Source organism: Brachionichthys hirsutus, chromosome 6 (genome assembly GCF_040956055.1).
Source record: "Brachionichthys hirsutus isolate HB-005 chromosome 6, CSIRO-AGI_Bhir_v1, whole genome shotgun sequence".
In the NCBI taxonomy this organism is placed as follows: domain Eukaryota; kingdom Metazoa; phylum Chordata; class Actinopteri; order Lophiiformes; family Brachionichthyidae; genus Brachionichthys; species Brachionichthys hirsutus.
The window spans coordinates 4395944-4408540 of NC_090902.1; the positions used below are offsets into that span (position 1 = coordinate 4395944).

Below are 12597 nucleotides of genomic sequence, written 5' to 3' on the forward strand. Positions count from 1 at the left end.
TTAATTAAATTATGCGTGACAAAGGTCTTTCAGTTTTATGCAACGTCTTAAATATTTGTTGCTTTTTTGCTGCGTATAGTCGGTCTTATAGTTCTTATGATTTAATGATCAAAGATATTTTACCAAAAGTCCTCAGAGATCTGAAGCGAGGTCATTATTTCTAGATCTGCATTTTCCCAGTGGTAACACTGTGCGCACAAACGCACACAGGCACACACGCACACACGCACACACGCACACACGCACACACACACAGTCAGTCATAGCACTGTACACAACTCCTGCGGTGACATGAAACACTGCCCTCTCATGGGTTTGTATAAGACCTCCTGTTTGATCACCGACTGTCAAATACACAGTTTTAACACCAAGTTTTATTTTTGAAAAAACGTTTTGCACAAATACAGCATCTTTTATATATTCAAGAAACATCAAGTATTTATGGTAAATAGAATTTAGTTTCACATTCAGATGTTACGCCTTCGTGATGCAGGTCTCCCTCTCCATGATCCCTAAATCAAAGCCAAGAAGACCCAACTTTGAATTTCACCTTTCACTCAACTGCTGGTCAAAGCTCTGCCACACTTGTGATTTTCTACAGTGAAAAGTATTTTTTTGGCCTTATGTACTGCAGGATTGAAATCTAACAAAATGCTTTCAGCCCGTCTCTTTGAAGTGGGGAGCTGAATTTCTCTGGCTTCATTGCATTGGCTACGTGTACTATTGTGTGTGTGCGCGTGTGATATAGGCCCTGCCTGCCCTTTTTTCTCATACAATGGTCTTTATTGTTAGGGCCAGAGAATTACGACCACTGCTTTTGGTTTTCATCAGGGTACTGCCTAGTGTTTTTTTTTCCGCCTGGGTGCTCATCCCTGTCACTCGGTCCACCTCTCAATTACTATGTTTGTGCTCAGAACGGCGTGACATTAATCCCAGGCTTCACTTTGCCCAGTGACAGCTGACACGGGAGTCATGTTCGGCGCTCTGACATTTGACAGGCCTCGCCACCTTGGGATGGGAAGCGTAATTACAGTAATGAAATCACTCTCTTTTCTTTTTTAAACCTTAGATAATAAGCCTGCTTCAAATGAAGGGATGACCCCAAGCCATATAATTGAGACCACCAGCTGTGCGTTAATGAGGAGGAAGTTAAAATATTTTTTCTCTGGCAAAAGTGTTTTTTCACTGTTTGTTGCTCTGTGTGTCTCAAAGCCTAAATAGCAAATAGCCTATTACCGAAAGGTCATCGAAGGGAACTGAGTCAGTGAGGAAGGAAACCAAAGGAACTCTTTGCGAATGTTTTGAGCTAACCATCGAGACTTGAAAGTGTGTTCATGAGAAAGATAAAATGAATGAAAAAGCATTAACGTTCAGAGCTACCTTCAGAATGTGTGTGTGCATGTTTTTTCCTGGGTGTTTCTCAGTCGGATTTTTCCTGAATGTGCACAGCTGGAGTTCCCTCATTAAAATGTACAGCACTAAAATCCAATGATGAAATGTCTGGAATGTGCATTTCACTAAGGAGGCAGCTGTGTTGCGTTGGCAGACTCCAATCCAAGAGGTTCAACCTCAGAACACAGTAGTACACAAAATAACGTGCTCTGATTTCATCAGCATTCAATAAGCTGTAAAGTGTTTACAATACACTTTGTTGTCAGGGGGGGGGATGCTTTCACTCCCCTTTCATTGTCTGCAATAGGATCATTAAAGGAAAGTCGAGGTGGGATGTCTGGTGAGGTCGAACACATTAACTTGTACTCCCTATCCAGACAAAAGTCTCCCGGGTGGCATGACTTTTGTGTCAATCGTTGCCACATATTGGCATTTATAGCTGCTTTTGCTGATGCAGCCTTTATCAATCATGGTATTGTCCAAATGATGCTTTTATTGCCTGTCAGCATGAAAGCTTCCAAGAGCACGACTTCTTTACTTATGATTGATTAAATTGATTCCAGCGTCAGTTCGTCTCTCTTCTTTGTAGTGTCTTCTCATTGGCAAGGGTGAGCAGTGCAAATGAAGTTGCCTGCAGAGACAGAGGAGCGGTGAAAGACGGTATCGCGGCGCTGCCGTTGCTAGTTTGATGTTTGATTATGAATCTGTTTGTGCTTTTGTCAGGATGAACCGTCCTAGTAATAAGCTCCTATGTGATCCCTCAGCAGTTACACTCTGCACCAGACCATTAAAACCATTCCGCAGGAGAGTTGCTGTGTGTGCCGCCATCGCACGCAGGGATAAGACTGGGAACTAGTCAAGAGAATAATCGATTTGTTACAGAAAAGTCCTGCATAGTGCTTTTGGATTGATTGCTAGTGAGCGAAATGCCTCGTCATTCGAGGTGAATCCGTCTACATGTCTAATCAATCAGCAGAGATTTAAAAAAACGTAAAACACACTTAAAGAAGAAAGTCAGTGCACTCACCGAAATCCGATTTCAAATCCGATGACCTGCATTAGAGTCACTGTTGTTTTGGAATTCACTGTCTATGCTGTATATGTACGGCATAGTAGTAGTAGAATGGACATTGTTCCTGAAATACTTTGTTTTGGCATTAAGTGAGACAATGGGGATTAATGAATATTACATCATATTAACAAAAGGCTGGCCAGACAGCAATAAACAGTGTGATCTAGAATTTTGCTCCGCATTCATTGATACAGGCCTAAATCTCTAATTTTCTGTAATGTCAGTCCCGTAGTCAATGCTCTCCATGGACTGTTCATGTAGCCTCTGAGGGTATAATTAATAAAAGAGCATTAATCATTTTGCGGGACTCATTCTTCAAATTTTCCCCACTGATAAGCATCCCACAAAAACTATTCTCCCACTCTGCCTCCTCCATACTCACCCTGACACATTTAGCTTCTTTTATTGAGTGGCAATTAAGCAGATAAATTAGCAGAGTTCAAAGATTAATTAAAAAAACAAAAACCCTGCTGGTTTCCTTGAGTGAAAAAAAATGCAAATTGTTAAATTTTCACCGACATTATTTCTTCTCTGTTCCACAAACAAAATGTTAATGTTTTTTTCAGCCCCTGGGTTATTTACTTGAGGAAGTCGAGTTGAAGGTATTTAGGTCATAGTACCCCCCCAGGATGGTATGACTTTGAAGCCTCACTGACAAATGATGCAAACCAGTATGAATCTGATAAATTTTTGGTGAGATAATCAAACCATTGCATCAAAGTGTACTTAGGTAGAACTGATGCGCTTAATTTTGTCAGATGAATCTTTCATGAAATCAGATTGAGGAGCTCAACTGAACCGAATGACACTTGATTTTCTGCACCCTCCAATAGAGGGCAGCATGGATCCACAAATACAGGTTTTACCGACCCTGAGGAGAAAGTTGTTTTTTTCCCCTGTTCATTCTTGTCATGTCTTTGTGCGAGAGCACGTCTGATAAACAGCCCCCTCCATTCTAATCATCATGTCATTCCCTAGCTTTTAGTGCTCTGTCCGGCCTTCACTCCATCCCTGATGTCTCTCACATGAAAGGAGCCTTTTGTGATACAGAATTAAAGTAGCAGGAAGATAATACTCCTAATAACACACAGATACCACCGATCCTGCCTATCTTTTGTTATTGCATGACCTCAATAAAAGTGGTGTTATTTGATTAGGCTCTCTTGTTTGGGGTTGGTGTGTGCAGTTTATATTTCCGCAGCCTCACTATGTTTAATTTCAAGGACTAATTATTCTGGTTATTATTTCTTTTTTGCTGCACCTCATGACTTGAACAAAGAAATATGGATGGAAAATACATGTATTCATCTGAACAAGGACGTGGCCAGATGTAGAATGGGTGTGTAAATGAAATAGTAATTGTTGGTAGGTTGGAAATTTGTCTCTCAATAGTGACACGTCTTCTTGTAAAACATACTTAAAGGATTGAGTATTTTGTAGTAATATATGTTTTGCCATGTACAAATTTTGTTTGGTAACAATTACAAAGAAAGACCATTATAATGCCTGTTATTTTACTTCATTGCCTCTCCTTAGTTGTGCGTTTCTTTATTAGAGTTTTGCACACAATTTTATTTACTACTACTGTAAATGTCTCTGCTATGTTTTTTGTTTTTTTACTTGTCTTAACCTTTACAACACTTGCTTTTTATTTTTTATGTTTTGCCATGTGCAAAATAAATCTGCTTCTTAACTCTTGTAAACTAAGCCAAATGCATGCTCTGTCATGTGCATAAATGCTCCAACTAAATATATCTATTTGTATAATGTATCAGAAATCTTGCTGTTCCTGCCTGTGGAGCTTAATTTAACTATTTCCTAATATTCCTCTGCCCTGCCTGTGTGTCCGTAGGAGGACATGAACCTCAATGAGGACCGCAAAGCCCCTCTTCGTGAAAAGGACTTGAGCACCAAACGCGAGATGGTGGTCCAGTACATCTCAGCCACGTCCAAATCTGTAAGTAGGAGAGTAAACCTCAGCGCTCTGGCTTTGTAGATTTAAGAGTCAACTATATATAACAACTTTCAGAATGAGTTTAACCTGATCATCTGCTTCCCGGCTTGCTTCGTCATCTGTTCTTGCACACTTACTCACTCCACTCTTCAGTGCTTGAGTCCCACAACTAAGATTACGATTTTGATTTATTCTCATTTATTTTCTCCAATTATGTTCCAGTCTGCCACTGAAGGCTATCAGATCATTCATTACTTTCAGCTTTTCACTCATTTCAAGGTGTTTGGTCAGTGCTTGTCTGGTGCTGTGCTTGCATGGAAATCGTTGGTTGTCCAGGTTGGTAATTGCATGGGAGGCTTTGTTTTTAATGCCCAGTTGGTTGTGGTTCTTTGCGACAATTAATTTTTTTTTTTAGTAAAAAACATTTATTATACTGTGTTTCCTACCCTTATATTTGTAGAGTGCTTATCAAAGTGACTTATCATGAGTGGACCACTCATTATTATTATATTATTCAAGATTGAACCGGAACTTGAATTTAAAAAGAATTAAAGCAGTTCAACTTACCGGTAATACATTCAGAATGACTGTGGGATAAGTTCTCATATATTTAGAGGCTATGTCTAAACTTCACTGTGAAGTGAAATTCACATCAGCAGTATCAGACAAAAACATAATAATTTCTGTCCCCCCATTGCTTTCAGAACCTGGTCGCTTTCTCTTGACATCATCATTTATTACCTTCCTCATTGTTATGGTAATTAACTGGCATTATTGGTAATGATGATTATCTAAGATGATTGAATTCCTCACGGGGCCCATTATGCTTTGTGAGCGCTGATATTTTATTTAAATAAATAACTTAATCTGTGTAGTCAAAGGACAGAGGACAAAATGTGGTGTCTGTCAGCACCCCGCTATCACATTTAACAGGCAGGAAGGCGAATGTCAGGGATGTTCTGTCTGTCTATACACCGATTCATGCAAGGACACATTCATTACAGTACAACACCTTCATACACATTGACTCTTATAGCTGATAATACATAAATGAACAAGATAACAGCTTACCTTGATATTACCGGTAATTATTTATTGCTTATTTGCGATGCTTCTACTGCAGCTAAGGGTTCTGGTGATTGCTGATGAACAAAATGGAAATATGCTGCAGTTAAATGTGCGTATAAATGTAGGTGAGGAGCATTTTGGACAAGGAGTGTCTGTTTTACTGTTTGGCTTTCACTGTTATTGTGATTCAATCTTTTTCAGACAAAGATGTATGCCTTGTGTCATTGGTGTCTTGGGGCTTTGGAAGGGCTTCACATTCATTTCTTTTTTTTGTTGTTTCTAGACGGTATTTCATGAGGTCCCAATAGAACCTTTCAATTTTGATTTGATTTTTGTTTTTAACTTGTTTTCTTGCAGCCACTGATTTACAAAAAGTGCACGGATGAATTTAAGTAAGTCCACTTTAATACTCGGCTTGGTATAAACTCCGTGCATTTTCTCCTAGCATCCAACCGATATAGATCCTGTTGACTTTAAAGATGAAAGTTGAAATCCACAGATATTGGTGCAAAAAGAAATTCCACTCAGTTCAGTTCAGTGTTTTCTTTTTATTATCTGTCTCTGCAGAGCAGTTGAGCAAGTCCAATAAAAACATCCTTATTTTTCCTGCAGCGGCAAACGGCAAAATTTAAGCACCTTGATTTAATAGCTTTGGGTGTGTTGGGTTTCCTTCACAACGAAGACCTCATCATTCACGCCTGTTGAAATAATATATAAAATTCATGTGAAGCGATGATTTGAATATTAATTAATATTTAAATAGTATTAAACAGAATTATTAGCACTTTATTTAACACTGCAAACAGAAGGAAGAATGAAACATCCGAAAGCCTTTTCCCTGCCTGTCTTTTCAAGGGGTGGTAGTCCCTCAGCTGTATTCATTTAAATGAACTGTGCTTGACCATCACCTTTGCATGAATGATTGCCTCTGAATGTCTCTTTCTCCTCGCTTCTCGTCCTTCGCTTCTGTTAATATTTGCCAACATCATTAACGCTGCCAAAATTCCTTTCAAACTAATAATACTATTTTGTTTCATTTCAGAGGTGCAGCTCTGTCTGCACAAGGGGGACAGTCCCGTCTCCATTTAGCAGTTTGTTCAAATTACGGCTTGTTTGATGTGACCATCAATGTCCCACCTTCTTCTTTTAATTGAGTCTGACATTTGCACACAGTTTATATGCATTTGCTCTGAGAAGCCAATCAATACAGTCGTGAACAGTGACTTGTAATTATTTATTGTAGTAGTAGCGTGTGAAGCGTTATGAACAGAGTATTCACCCTGGAGGCCACTGGTTCTACCTTTTACACGGGTAACTTCACTAGTAATTACACAGTTAAATATCAACCGTGGTTTCTTGCTCAGCTTAACCAAGCTGTTTTGTTGCTCAATTAACTACACATTGATCATTCTTAATATTATGTAACCTAGGTGCTACTTTTTCCACAACATTAACCAAGTGTTTGCTGGCACCACTGTTGTTGGCCACACCATTAAAATCACTGACAGTTGAAATGAATGCTCATCTCTTCACAATGCAGCCTTCTGCTGAGACACCTCAGGTACTGGCTTTCTTATGGATGTTCACTGAAGCACACAGGTACCCCCCGCCCCCCCATGATGGCATTTTCTTCACCAGTCACTGGTTTTAATGGTTCGGCTTATCTGTAAATGTTGTTTTAAAGGGCAAACAACATATTTTTTTTCATTAAGGTGTGACAAAGTTATTCTAGTATAAGAGCTGCTCAATGTCAAATCTCAGTATTTTGTACTAGTAGTCGTTTTATAAGAGTATATCACTTGATAGATTGAGAGCAAGCTATATTAAAAATAGTCACTGTTTGTTGGTGAGCTTCTCTCTGACTGTTGTCTGTGCACACTCAAGATCATGTTTGTAACTTTGGTAAAGCTGCTCTAAAACAAGATTCAAAAGTAACAAAGTTTTGAGGTATGGCAGTGTACGTGGAATGTGTCATGATGTAGTATTCATATAAAACACCCCTAGATATACAATGACATGTGGATTTCTGTCAGTCCAAATCATCGCGCTTGTGATTGGGCTGTGACACATGTAAAACAGACTTTACAGACATAATAAAAACTTTAGGATGAGTAGGACGAATCAGGCATTTGGAGAGTTTTCAGATCAAAAATGGAATCAAACAGAAAGGAAGATTTAAGGGAAACAGGTGGCAAAGAATGAGGCAAAAGACAAAATACCGGATGCATCCTCTAACTTCCTGCAGTCAAAATGCATTTTCTCTGAAACATGACACGCAGAAAGAAGAACTCAGCCACAGTTTAGAATACATTTACTCGGCTGACAGACACCGACAACTGTGAAACAAATCCCACAGGTGCTGTGATAAAAAAACACTCTTGCTACCTGCCACTATTGACAGATAACGAGGTTAAACTCCCCAGATTCATGCTGACTGCATTGGCTCAAGGTAGCTTTGCAACAAAAAAGTTGACACTTGAAGTTCAATAGTAATGGCAGCTGAATGATACCAGCACTGGGAGACCTCTGCGGCCACATCATCCACAATAGGCGCTGGTCTTTTTCTTGCGGGTGAATTGACAATGTCAGTCAATCAGCTACAAGGACAATTCACCAAGTCTGTTCATTCATCACCTCCACAGTTGTCTTCATGTAGAGATAGTTCCTCTTTCCATCTATAGGCTTTGCAAAGTCTTTTGATGTTTAGATTCATCCCTAATTTCATATATTTGTTTTACTTCATTTGAAAATTGGAAAAACGCAGCTGCCAAACACAGACATTATCTCCTGTACGTGCTGATACTTCAAAGATGACCTTGTTGGCTTTTAAATATTTCTGTTATTTACCGGTAGTGTGTGCCGTAGTTGTGTGATGGATGTTTGTTATGACACACAATTTACGCTAATGCCTCACCGTGTAATAGAGAGTATTCTCTGGCCTACTAATGATTGTGCTGTTTGTGTCTTTTTACACTTTAACCCTCTCCGCTGATCGCTGCATGCAGATAACTGGGAGCAAAGTTGCGGTAAGTAGTCCATTATTTATTCGGCCTCTGAAAATTGTTCCTTCTATGTATCTGTTTTCATTCTCCCTTAAACACACACACACACACACACACACACATGCTTATCTTCTTTTGGGAGGATGGCAAGGAGTACGTTCAGAAACTCTGCAAGTGAGGTCATTTTTATGGCTTGAGTTTTATTTTCAGCGCTGATATTTCTCAGGGGATGTAATTTAGAAAGGCTATAAATTCCCAGTACAATGCATGCATGTAAATGGTAGCACTTTCAAATGAGGGATTTTTATATTACGCTGTCTTAGAACTGGGAGTCCTATTGTTAGTTTTCGCTGTTCATCTTTTGAAAGAGATTGCAGTGTCACACCTATTAGCATTTGAATACTGTAATAGCAACAAAGACTGATCGCTTTTACACAAGCACTCATCATCTGCAATCTAATCTGTTTATCGGAACGTACTGCATCTAAACGATTTCAATTGTGTGCGTGCCTAAGACACTATGCAAACTGGTGACATACATAACTTAATATGGCTTTGAGCAAAAATGCGCATTCACACATAATCTCTGCATATACACACACCAAACCCAATGAACTGCATAAAAGATATCAACTGCATTTCTTTTTCTGCCTTGAATAGATTGGATTATATTCTTTTGTTTTTTCAGCAACACATTTGAATTTCCTGTCTGTTTTGAAGGAAATCAAGGCACAAGACAGTTTTTTCTTTGTACATGTGCATTGCATTGATGGTGTTTCAATTTACCTCATTGTAACAGGCCCAGACAATCTTGATTTACAGTATCAATGTCTCGGTTATATATTTTACAATCTCCGACGATTCAAATTGCTAATCTTTGTATTACAGCAGTGGCATCCTGTTGTTTTTTTAAAACATGGGTCTGTATTTACTTTTTGGGTACTTGAATAAGAAGAAGCAGTTTAATGTTATTGGTTTAGAAAGTGTTGAATTGTTACTTTAAATGGTATTTTATTTCTTTTTGAGAGCTTCATAAGGATTAGGTGGTTTTAAGCCTTAACAGGAACACAGGCAAGTAAAAGCAGGACACTGTGACCAGACTTCGCCTTGCCCCATGCTCTCAGACAAACCTTTTTCTTTGAGGCATTTTCCAGACATTTTATATTGATTGTGTTTTCGGCTTCTTTGTCAGTGTTCTTTTGTGCTTCGTTATTTCTGTGCGATGAGTATTTTCTTTCTTTCTTTCTTTCTTTTCTTTTCTTTTTTTTACTTGGCCTGCATGAGTGTGGATGGGGAAGCTGCCAATCAAGACCATTGGCCACATTGTGTTTAGTAAATGGAATGACCGATTTACCCTAGCTTGTATTATGACCGCTCATCCGAGAGGTGCAGGCTTGCTTTCAGAAGTTCTACACACAGTGTCGAAAGATGCTTGGAATCCTGGTTATCAGGAAATTTGTTCAAACTCAAGAACACATTGAAGCATTTGATCTGACCTTTGTAACCTCTATGTCAAGCAGTGGCTTACATACTGAGAGCTCAGAGCTGCTGTTCTTTTAAGACCTACTGAAAGAAGAGGAAAACCACAGTCTGCTTAGCTGATCATGGGCAACAGCTAACGCCCTGGTTTGTTAGCAAATTCTCATTTTCATGCTGTCAGCAGGCGTTGGAGAGATTGAACGAGCTCAGATTTGCTACGAGGAGAATGTTGGTTTGCCTATAGGGAACATGCAATTGTGACTCTTCCGTCTCAGGCATGACATCTCTTTGGCATCTTCTCTCCCAGGAGAGAGTTAGGTGGGAATGGAAGACTATGTGCATTGGCTCTAATCCAGTCAGTAAATGTGCTCTCTACACCTCCTTAAGCAAGACTGAGGGAAATATGATCAACACACATATCAGGGTAACAGCATGCTATGAGGTAGACTATCCAGATGGACCAGACATCTCCTCCTTTGCAGTGTGCTGGAGGTGTTTATTGACCACTGCACAGTTGCTAGGTTAGAAAGTTAGAATAGAATAGAATAGAATAGAATAGCACTTTATTGTCATTACACACGGTGATGCAACAACATTAAACTAATCTAGCATTTGAATATCATTGAATGTAGTCGAGAACTGCCCCAAATTATAACGGCCCATTTCAAGGGGCCAGCACTTCAAAAGATTTAATTGAAATTAATTGAAAACATTTTTTCTTGTAACTAACAAATAAGCAGCAATGAAAATGTAACCATTTTCCAGGTATTTCCAGGTATTGTGAAAAGAATGACTGGAATCTGGTTAACTCGCCATGCTAACATCGCTGCTAAGCTAGCCGACTGAACTCCAAAGAACCTCGCTGTGTCGTGCTGAATCAAGGAAGCACGTGATCACATCCGTGCACTAGCAGCGTAATGATTTACACTACCTATTAAACAGTTACTACTACTACTGTAGCTTCAGCTCATCCCGCGGGGGGTCACCACAATCAGTATTTAAGAACATTTAGTATGCTCCATTTCTCCTGAGGTGTTAAATATGATAAAATATATATATATTTTTTGCCTTTTAATATTCTCTGCCAGCCATGACATGCGTCTTAGGTTGCTGACCCCTGAAATAAAGGATATATACTGTTTGATTTTTGTAAATCAAACAGTTGATTGTTTGCAGTACACTACAAGTTACTATTGTAAATTATTGTCAGTGCAGACATAATGAACTATTGTGCAATAATTTATTCTGAATAGATTATAAACAGTTGTAGAACCAGTTATTATCTACTTCTGTGTCACCAGAATAAATGAATATTTATACATTCTTCAGAACGTTCCTTCTTTACATGTAACTATACTGAATGTTTTAAAGAATCTTTTTGGACATCTAATAAGGGCTTCCGGTCACCCAGTTTGGAATGTAATTATTTGAATTCCACATTGTGCACTGCCCACAATAATGCCATACACCACATCCAGCAGCAAACCTGATTGCTCATAGCCGATGCCATTTATCGAGGAAAATATAGTTCACTGTCAAATACCGTAGCAGTTAAATGTCAAAGTTACAACAATAAGGCAACAGTAGAGGAGGTTGTGATAATATATGTTCCTATTAAGTACAAAGCAGTAAAATAAGTTGTCGGTGTACCAAGAGATTTGTTCAGTTTTTCATTTAGCTTCACTTTTTGGTTGCTTCCATAAATGTTTGCTCTGCCATGCTTGAATTGTAGCTACAGTCGTGAAATTTCTTATCTGGGCCCCCAGCAACTCGCATACCAATTTTGAAGCAAATAAAATGAACAATTTTCAAGATAGGCAAATCACATGCAGCGATTCCACTCGTTATAGTTGGATACAATCCACAAATTCCCAATGAATTAATAACCTTAATATGTGTGTGTTCTGTTTGTTGCTTAATTACCTGTGCTCTTGTTCTCCTCTATTTGTGACTGTGGAGGATTTACTAAATGTAGGATAACAAGTAAACAAGTACTTTCAGATAAGGCAAAAAGATTGCAACGCATCCAGATGGGAAACGAGGCCGAGAGAGTTGGATGAATATGAATACATGCAGACATCTGGCACCTCTTTAACTCCAATCAAGTGCTCGTTCACTGTGCCAGGAGTGCTTTCGAAGGACTCTTTTTTATTTAAAAACAGAAAAAAAAATTATGGTTAGCTTGAAATGAAATCAAGGCACCCTCCTTCCTTCAATCTCCTCTTTACCTTTTAAAACCACATGGCTCAAAAGACTGTTTTGTTTTCGAGCAAGCTATTAAACGCAGTGCTGAGGCTTGAACAGATTTGATGTGGCTCATGTCCTTGGTGCTTTAAAAGAATGGGAATGAAAAATTAACCAATAGCGTACCTCCCATGCCCGGTGAGAGTGTTCAGCATGGATTCTGCCTTAAATTGAGTTCAAGGAAATGCTCTGTATGGGACTATTTGAATAAAATGCTTATTTGATTGGCTGAAGGCATCTTTCAGAGTTTACCTGATAGCCATGAAAAGCTTTCGGGGAGTGAGATGAGGGTGCGATTATTTGAGAAATTGCTGTCGAAAAGCTTATTTGCGAACCTGTAGTCAGATGATTTTCTTTTTTTGTGGATATCAAACCGTTTCTGTTTC

At 38.9% G+C, this 12597-nt stretch overlaps 1 protein-coding gene across 1 annotated transcript in view; it reads left to right on the forward strand.

The window, feature by feature from the left end:
• The window catches only part of diaph2 (diaphanous-related formin 2), a 165176-nt gene that overhangs the window by 11097 nt on the left and 141482 nt on the right, over nucleotides 1–12597 (forward strand). Inside the window, exons 4-5 of the mRNA XM_068740674.1 lie at nucleotides 4317–4421; nucleotides 8492–8512. Coding sequence (XP_068596775.1) covers nucleotides 4317–4421; nucleotides 8492–8512 — 126 coding nt within the window. The remainder of the gene's footprint in view (nucleotides 1–4316; nucleotides 4422–8491; nucleotides 8513–12597) is intronic.